Source organism: Alligator mississippiensis, chromosome 5, assembly GCF_030867095.1.
Source record: "Alligator mississippiensis isolate rAllMis1 chromosome 5, rAllMis1, whole genome shotgun sequence".
Taxonomy (NCBI): domain Eukaryota; kingdom Metazoa; phylum Chordata; order Crocodylia; family Alligatoridae; genus Alligator; species Alligator mississippiensis.
This window is the reverse complement of record NC_081828.1, coordinates 32,899,465-32,909,456: the sequence shown is the minus strand read 5'-3', so window position 1 is coordinate 32,909,456 and position 9,992 is coordinate 32,899,465. Positions and strand designations below refer to the sequence as shown.

Below are 9,992 nucleotides of genomic sequence, written 5' to 3'. Positions count from 1 at the left end.
GAATAAACAAATATGCTGGGTTTTTATTTTCATGACCATTAAAAAAAATTGAGGTCAAATTCTACATTTATCTATGTATAAATTTTGCTTCAGTATAAAATATATATTGCTACCAGAAGTCATATGTTCCATGTTAGCAGATCCAAATCAAATGCTCACTAGGTCAAAACTGAGAATAAATTTCAAGCAGTTACCTCCTTAGCCACATCATATCTCATTGCAACTGGTAGTTTCTGCCTACAAACAAGGGATTAAGGCGGGAATATCTGCAAACAAGAATTAGGGTGTATTGAAATAAACTGTGCAAGAGCTAGGAAAACTGTCCCTATTATCCTTGGCTATACCTAGTGTAAGTGTTAGTCTCTTGCTTAAAACACAACAAAAAAAAGAAACCCACCAAACCCTCCTCACTCCCCCCTCCCAATTTTAGTTACTTGTTGCTGTAGTGCGGTATTCTTTTTTTAAAGGCACAAGTGCTATTAATGACCTATAGGAAGTACAAAACTGCTTCTGCAGATGTCAGTTTACATTACAAGATCATCCACACAGCTACCATTAGGCAGAAGTTTTAGAGAACCTGAACCTTCCCTCCCTTGACAAAATATCCTATATATTTTGCCTTGGTAAGGAGTGAAGAATAGGATTCAATACCCCTCACCCAAACACCTCCACACCTGTAAAACAGAATAAGCAATTTCATCCCCATTCCAAAAATGGCTAATGCTAGCCACCATCTCTAGCAGGAGAATAAACAGTACAGATATGTTGAGAAGCATTTCCTGCTTGATTCTCCGTATTTCAGAAGAAAGGTGATACTAGCAGTAGGCTTCCATAGGGACATTTTCTTTTAGAGGAATTTATGAGAGAGAAGAGAGACAGCAAAACCCCAATACCCTCATAAAGATGGAAGATATTAAACTGAAACCCATGAGAATTCAGCTGTAATTTACACTATAGGGATACAGCCTATATGTCTTAAGTTGTACCACAACTACAGTTATAGTTCACACATGGATTTTTAAAGTGATGAAGTCCAGGTTACCACTGATAATACTTTATACTGGATTTATTTTAGCATAACCTTTGCTATAAATCAACTGGAGTTGATTTATGCACCATACCATTTAAAAAAAATAATAATGACTAAATTAAGGGGAGATATTTATATTCCAAAGAAAGGAACATACCATAGTATTTGCCCCCTAAAGTCTTACATTAAAAAAGACAATTATGTTATTTCAAACTAAATAAAAAAATACAACTTGACAGAACAAGCTTCTCTTGCAGAAGTTTTCAACTTATACATACATGTCTCTTATTTAAAGTAGTGTTGGCACACAACACCTTTCAACACAACCACTCTGAAACTTTATTGTTGGGAAAAAAAGTCATCACATGGAAAGAAGAAAAGGAAGCAATGGCTCTGCTTATTGTGCAGTCACATTAAAATTCTTGCTCAAAAAAGAATATTAAATGACAGAAAGGGAGAAAGAGGGCATTTAAACCAAGATTTTCTTACAAGTCATCTAATTTTTCTAAGAATTCTAGAAAATACACACTCAAAGTTGATTTTAGAAAAACAGCCATTTAAGCTTTGAAAAATTACTGTACTTGTGATTAAATCTAGGTTATAGATCAATGCATTTACCTCAGGATATTGGACAGATTGCCTCAGTACCAAGAATGGTCTGTTCTTTACTGATGCAGTATTTCATTACTGAATAGATATAATGCATCAAAAATAGATTTGGGGCAGGGGTTGGAGTCCAGCTTCAAGCATTTGATCACTTTAATGATGGGTTTCTAGTTCAAGAATTGTCCATTCCCCTTGAGGGGAAGAACAGTCATCAGAGGAAAAACTTGCCACTGTGATGCTTGCTGAAGAATCATCGAGTGGAGATATAAGTTCAGTCCATCTACTGAAAGTGTCAATGTATGAATTACCCTGAGGTTCTGAACCATCTCGTGCCAGTAGCAGTGTCTGATTAATAAGATACTGTGCTAAATTAAGGTCTTCAGGAACAGAGTTTTTGAAATCGATGTTTGAGTCCTGCTCAGATAATAATTGCCTGAGAAGAGTCCAATCCTGTTCTGCAAATTGCTGATCTTCAAAATCCACATCTAGAATTCCTGTTTCTGACTCCATCCTCTGCTCAATAGCTTCTCCAACATCCATCTCATATATTGGAGAAAGGGTTTTTGAAGGACGATGCTCATATATGCAGGTTTGTGCCAATGTCTCACAATCATCTATGTCTCCTGAAATAATTCACAATACTACACAATGTAAAAATTGCACATGATCCCCTCTCAGGGCTTTGTAGAACAAAATTCAACTCACTGCAGGAGGAACAATCCAAGCAGATAAAAATGTAAGTTTATACAAAATTGACAACATTTGTAGACTTTATTTTCTATGTAAAAAACAAAATATGGTTTATAACTTAAGTTAAAGCAGGATTCACAACTGGTAATTAACAATAAACCTCCACAGTTGGAAGATTTCTGATACAGAAAATGACAAAATATGTAAGCACACATTTAATGCATATGAACTTTCTAATTCACTATAACAGTAACTGAAATTTGGAACAGGAGGTGTGGAAAGAAGAAATAAAGTGAATATGATTACTGAATGGTGATTTAAACTATGTCAGCTTCAAGGAGAAGGAAAATCAAAATGGTTTATCCACAGGCTTACTGATATATTGCACATGCAAGGGCAGCTGCAGGCAAGGACAAGCAAACTTAAAAAAATAGTACAACTTTTAATGTCTTCATATTCTCTGGTTTAGCTGAACATAGATCATCATCAGTATTTCAGTACTCTTGAATACACAATAGTAGTTATATTCAGCACTATTGTATATTTTATAAGGTGGTAATAACTTGAATTACTGGTTTAAAGAAGACAACACACACAAAAAACAACTAGACAAGTAGTCATCTAACCATGTGAAACAAGCTAGAGCTCTTTTATATATAATCATTGGTTCTAAGGATAATCTCTCTTTTAGGAAATAAGTTTTCAAAGGTAAAAGTTAAGAGTTGTAGTTATTATTTAACCTGTAAGTCTTTCCAAACCTGTTCCCACTGAAATCTATGGCAAACATCCTACTAAATTCAATAGAAGGATCAGGTTCCATATCTCTATGTATAATATAATATATAAATAAATTTCAACAGTAATTAATATAGCTGCTAAGGTAAACAGTTCAGTGCGCTTTAGTTAAGTTATTGCACATCCCACTTACAGATAGAGTGTGTCAAGCAGACAAAATTCTTTATGAAGTTTCCACCTGAAGTTGGTGCTGCCAATGTTAAACAGGACCAAAAATAATCAGAGTACAGAGAACTGTGTCCCAATCTTTCTTTTAGAATTACATAAAATCTATTTTCCTAGTATAAATATTCAAGTTTTCCATTGAACAGTAAGTTATTTATTTTGTATTCCAAATGGACAAGCACTCTGTAAATAAGAGAATAATTAAAAACATTTAAATTTTCGTTTTAAAAAAAAGAGCCAGTTACTGGCATTCAGAATTAAATCCTAGGCAATCCCAATATTCTGCCTATTAAATTTTTCAGTGATTTAATGTTTTTATTTCTGTACATTACCTGCAGATAAATCAGTATTAGCGTATTCTGTAGATGCTGGTTGACTCTCTCTCACTTGACCTTCCTGAGTCAATAACTGATTCTTAGAGGATTCTATAGGTTTTGCAGAGCTGTTCTTTTGCATGTCAGAAATAATTTCTCTTTGATGAAGGTCCAAATGACAGGGTCTTTCTTGAGACTTTGTGTCGCTGTCTGAAGGCTTATTGCACTGCTGAAATTCATTGATCTCTTCATTCTTACCGTTTCCTTTTTGCTTTTCGATTGGACATGAATCATCTGCTATTGAGACTACTTTCTCTGGGCAATTTTGTTCTATCATGGAAGCACCCTGATTCTCCTTTCTTACATTTACAGTGCCATGAGGATCTGAACAAGTGCTTTCACTTCTATCCAATTCTCTGCTCCTATCTTTATTCTGCTGTTTGCACTCCAGGAATCCATCTTCAATTTCTAAAGAGTATCTTGAATAAAAGGTCTTTCCATGATGCTCATGAGAAGTGCTGTCAAACACCTCTGAAGGAGTAAGAGAGTCTACAGAATGCTGAAGAGGATTGTGTGTTTCTCCATCATCGGATCCCAGTTCTTCACATTCATCTACTGAAAGTAAAACAGACCGCTTAAAATTTTTATTTGTAGAAAACTCTTGACTTTCAATATCATTTTCTGTTGCATCTTCAAAAGCTAAATTAACAATGCCTTGGAACTGCTCAGTTGAAAGATCTGACTGAGGAAAATTTCCTGCAACATTCTCTGCTTCAGATCTTTCATCTTCAGTTTCATCAGCAGAAGAGGAAACTTGGTCTGGTTCCTGAGTAAACTGTGCATTTCCAAAAGTGGTATTTTCATTCTCCCTAGCATTACCTCCTCTTGCACCTTCTTGATGTGACCACATTTCAGGTCTTTTTCTTGGTATTTCATCATCACTTGTTGAATTAACACGAAAAAGATCAGAACCCTCCTTTTTCATTTTCACTTCTATTCTTAGACTGCTGTCATAGATTTTTAGTTCTTCAGGTGTACTTGTGTCACTGCTGCTTCTTCCAAGAAAATCATGGCATAACATAGTGCTACATTTAGAAATCCCTCTTTCATTTGATCCTTCATCATCCTGAGAACCTCCAGCATCATAGTCTTCTGATCTTGGTTTTATATCATCAGAGGATGTTGTGGCACTGCCAGAGTCAGATTCAGGACTCTCTTTTGGATCTAGAGCACTTGTATTCAAACTCCAATGATCCACAAAGGGAGTTTCTGAGCTTTCGTGGTTTTCTGGTGTTTCTGTAGGATTCATGTATTTAGGTGAACATTTTTCTGTTACCTGTCCTGTGAAACATTTTGAAGCAGCATCTGCATCTACCGTAGCAGACCTGTATTCAGTCAAGACTGATTTATCACACAGTTCCTCAGCACTTGCAAATCCTTTTATGTTATTCTTAGATTTGTCTCCATTTTGTTCTGAATTAGAGGCACTGGTTATTCTTCCAGAAAAGCAGGATGCAGGGCTTGAACCATTATTAATGCCCATTTCAGTGCTTAAGGTACCATTTTGTTCCTCAAAGACTTCTGTTGCTTCTACATGTTCCATTCTTTCTTTAGGAGCTGAAATGGTTGGCTTCTGGTCAGTATTTTTACAGATATCTGAGCATGCAGTATTCACAGGCTTTATATGGCAATTAAATTCAATAGCATTATAATCATCTTTATCTACAGAATATGCAATTTGAGCCTTGTCTAAAAAAACATGTTTTGTTTCCATTTCATTTTGCTGTGAAACATTCAGTTTAGGGATACCTTTAACTTGAGGACAAGAAGGTTTAGCTTCTGTTTTGTATTCCATATTTTTAAGAGGATCTAATGATTTCTTTGGATCAAGTGCATCTCCTCTCTTACCATCCAGGATGGATGTTACACTCTCATTTTGTTTTGTAGGGCTGTATTTGTTTTTATCATGTGGCTGAATCCCTGATGTAGATGTATGCTGTGCGTGTTTTTGTCCTGAACCTTTGTGTTCAGAACCATGCACACTCTTCTGGACAACAGGAGATTCACTTCTTGAATGCCTTTGAGCAGAAGACTGAGGTTTTAACATAGGTGGTCCTGTAACTATTTTTTGTTTTGGGTCTTTATTGTTTATAATCTCACTTTTCTTTGAACTGGTCTGATTTTTGGGTGTTACTATTATTTTTGCAGTGGCTTTAACTGCAGGTGTTTGTGATTGTTTAACACACTTTTTCTTAGCTGAAGACTGTTTCTCTGAAAGTGTTGTCTGAACCGAATGTGTCACATTTTTTTCTTCATTTTGTTTTGGTGACATTGCAGACTTCAATGAATTTGGCGATTCTACTTGTGGTCCTAACAAAAAAGGAATATAAAAATACAGTAGGTTTCAATGCCAGAACTATATTACTTATACATTTAAACACATCCAAATTATCACAGTTTTATATATTCAAGAAAAAGTTTGTTAAAACAACTAAGTGATCTTATATACAAACATTAAAAAATATAATCTTACATTTGCATAGGATCTTTGAATGCAAAGCACTTTACAAACCATAAAGCATAGGAATCACTTCACTGGTCACCAAAATGCAACCATTACCAGAGTGGAAAGAATCAGCTATCTAACAGTGCATACAGATGGTCTTAGCCCCAAAGGCCGAGAAGCGACAGTTTATCATAGGAAATGAGGAGTATTGTGTTCAATTTAAATTATAGAGGAGATGTAAGCAGGCAGCATGGGCAAATCCAGCCAGACACCCCTCTGGGCACTGGCTTGACAGAATGGCTCAGACTGGAACCGCTGCTTTGGTGTGGCTTTAGAACCCAGAGGGTGAACAATGCTCATCCCCTGGCCTCATTCCCCACCACCAAATTTGGTGGCAGGAAAAAAGGGGGAGGTGGTGGGTGGAAGCAGCATCCATCCCCTAGGTTCTGGAGCTGTGCCAAAGTGGTGCTTCTGGCAGGAGGCATGCTGATGAGCCTGCATCCCCTCTGAAAATGCCCCTGGTAGGCAGTATATTAGGGTTACCATATTTCCCATTTCAAAAAAGATGACACCTGTCAGGGGGACGGGGGAAATATTTGTGGGGGGGTGGTGATATGCCTGTGCCCTGCCCCTGCCTCCTAAGCCACAGCCCTGCTGCTGCCCCTCACTCCCGATCCACAGTACCCATCCAGACCATGCTGGTACCCCTCCCTCCCACCCCGCACCCCCTGCTCCCTTCAGCCTTGCAGCACCTCTTGGCTGCCCTGCCCCTGAGAGCAAGAGCACCAGCCCCGGTGCCACCAGCTGAGCCATGCAGCTCCCAGCTGCCCTCTCTGCCCACTTCTCCCACTGGAGGGGCAGGCGTTTCCTCCACTCTGATGCAGCCCCAGTGTCCATGTGCGTGCCCCCGCCCCCATGCGGACAGTCTCAAGCCCTGGGCCTCCAACCCCCGCCCCCCCCCATACACTTATCTACATGCAGTTGATGGGGCTGCTCCCACCACCCTGCCTGGCTGCTTCCCCGCAACTTGTGTGTGTGTGTGCATGCAGACGCACATGATGTCCCCTGACTCCAACTGCCCTCCCTTCAGCCCCAAAGCAGCTCCTTGCTAGGGTAAGCTGGGAAGTGCTGGGGAAAACTTTGATACTCAGCAGGGCAAAATCCTGGACATCTGTTGTTATGTAAAAAAAATCCGCCTGGACTGAGGCGGGAGGACCCAAAAAGAGGACATGTCTCGGAAAAACTGGACATATGGTAACCCTTCAGTATATGGTTATATTAGTTACTAGTGAATTGCCCATCAACAATGATGGAGGGTGGGTGGGCGGGGACAAACTCCTCCCCCTCCCCGCTGCCACCACCTCCCAAGACCTTGGGGGGAAGTTTGCACCACTGGCCTTGCCCCCTGCTCTGTCCCCTCTGTCCATGCCGTCATGGTGGCACTCTGCATTCCAATTGGTTGTTTCACTAACCAATCAGAGTGCTCCAAGAGCGTTACAGACAGACAGACCAAGCCCTTTGTTATATAAGAATAATATGATCAGAACACTTGAACGAACACCCCTTCCCTTCCAAGAAGTACTGGAAGGCTTTTAATACCTATAAGTAGGTCAGACTTGTTTTATGTGCTACCTAAAAGTGCCTTCTGTTAGAATCTAAATACAATGCTCAGCTGAGAAATGCTATATTTGAGCTGAAAAAATTCTGTGCTTAACTTGCCTTTTTGGGCCTAAGCCAAGCAAGATCTCTATACAGCATTACCTTCCATATTGGCTATAAACAGATACAATGGACTGTGAAGCAATTTTGCTAGTGATAAAATAAATTTACTTGCTAAAGAGCCTTTCAACACTTGGTTTGGGTATTCGGATTTTTAAAGAAGATTTTTTTGTTTGTAATACTGATGTCACTGTACATTGAAGTAACTTAAATTTGTATATTTCTACTATTTAGATGCTCTACCTCCTAGCTACAGTGATTACAGAAAAAAGACTAAATGTGATCTGTACTATGATGCAATCAAAGCAAGGCATGTTTACCTTCATAAAAAATTTAATCATAAGTATATATTTACATTTAAAAAGTCACACTGAAATGTTTTTACTACATATTGTACTACACGTTCCAAAAGAAACACTCGTGGAACTGGGTTACTTCCAGTTTTCTTACATTTCATAGATATTTGGGCTGGAAGGGACCCTGGAAGATCACTGAGTCCAGCCCCCTACCCCAGGGGCAGGAAGTCAGCAGGGATCATAGGATCCCAGCAAGATAAGCATCCAAATGTGTCTTGAAGGCATTCAAAGTGGGTGCTTGAACCGCCTCTAGTGGCAGTTTATTCCAAACCTTGGGGGCTCAGACAGTAAAGAAGTTCTTTCTTATGTCCAGCCTGAATCAGTCACGGTGGAGTTTGTGACCATTTGATCTTGTCATCCCTTGGGGTGCTCTGGTAAAACAGACTTTCCCCCAGATCCTGATAAGCACCCCTGATAAACTTATAGGTGGCTACCAGATCACCCCTGAACCTGTGCTTTTCCAGGCTGAAGAGTCCCATGGCTCTCAGCCTCTTCTCATAAGATCTGTTTTCCTGACCTCTGATCGTGCACGGCCCTCCTCTGCACCCTCTCAAACTTCTCCACATCCTTTTTGAATTGTGGAGCCCAAAACTGGACACAGTACTCCAGCTGCGGGCTCACCAAGGCCAAGTACAACGGGAGAATGATGTCCTGGGATTTGCTTGAGAAGCATCGATGGATGCAAGCCTGCATTTTGCTCGCTTTACTAGCTGTAGCATCACACTGAAGGCTCATGTTCATCTTGTGGTCAATCATAACCCCCAAGTCCCTTTCATCTGTGGTGCTAGCCAGCATAGCACTGCCGAGCCTATAAGCATGCTGCAGGTTTTGCCTCCCAAGGTGGAGAACCCTGCATTTTTTCGTGTTGAACACCATCAGGTTCTCATCCGCCCATTTCATGAGCCTGTCAAGATCTGCCTGGATCACCCTCCTGTCCTCAGGTGCGGATGCTTTACCCCAGACTTTGGTGTCATTGGCGAACTTGGCCAGTCTGCTTCTGACACCAATGTCCACATCACTGATGAAGACGTTAAACAGTATAGGCCCTAGGACAGAGCCTTGAGGGACCCCACTGGTGACTGCGCACCAAGACGATTGGCTTCCTTTAACCACCACCCTCTGGGTCCTACCGCGGAGCCAATTCCCCAGTCAGCGGATTGTGGCGAGGTCGAGGCCGCAGTTAGCCAGTTTAGCCAAGAGGTGATCATGGGATACTAGATCGAAGGCTTTTCTAAAGTCAAGATATACAACGTCAATCTCTTCCCCCTTGTCCAGGTGATAGGTCACCTGGTCATAAAAGGAAATGAGATTGGTCAAGCAAGACCTACCCGCAACAAACCCATGCTGGGTATCCCTCAGGATATTGTCATCAGCTAGTCTGTTAAGGATGGACTCTGAGAATCTTTTTCAAGACCTTCCCCAGAATAGAGGTCAGGTTGATGGGCCTATAGTTTCCTGGATCTACTTTTCTCCCTTTCTTGAAGATAGGCACGACATTGACCCTCTTCCAATCTTTGGGCAGTTCACCAGAGTGCCAGGAGTTCTTGAAGATCCATGCCAGGGGCTGAGCTATGATGTTTGCCAGCTCGAGTACTCTTGGGTATAACCCGTCACGGCCGGCTATCTTGAAGGTATCCAGCCTGTCAAGGTGTTCCTTCAAAAGGTCAGCTCCGATGGAGGGGGAGGAATCTCCCTCACCTGGGCCTCCCTGACCCACAGTGGGCAGGGGCGTCCCGTGGGACTGGTGAAAAACCAACGCAAAGTACCCATTTAGCAAGTTTGCTTTTTCCTGGGCATCGGTTGTCAGTTGT

The 9,992-nt window shown here is 40.7% G+C and overlaps 1 protein-coding gene across 1 annotated transcript in view; it reads right to left on the bottom strand.

Annotated features, from left to right (window-relative positions):
- Positions 1 to 1,050: 1,050 nt before the first annotated feature.
- BTBD8 (BTB domain containing 8) overlaps positions 1,051 to 9,992 on the bottom strand; it is a 74,162-nt gene continuing 65,220 nt past the window's right edge. The window contains exons 17-18 of the mRNA XM_006275080.4: positions 3,619 to 5,970; positions 1,051 to 2,259 (exon numbers count right to left, since the gene is read on the bottom strand). Coding sequence (XP_006275142.3) covers positions 1,790 to 2,259; positions 3,619 to 5,970 — 2,822 coding nt within the window. The 3' untranslated portion in view covers positions 1,051 to 1,789. The remainder of the gene's footprint in view (positions 2,260 to 3,618; positions 5,971 to 9,992) is intronic.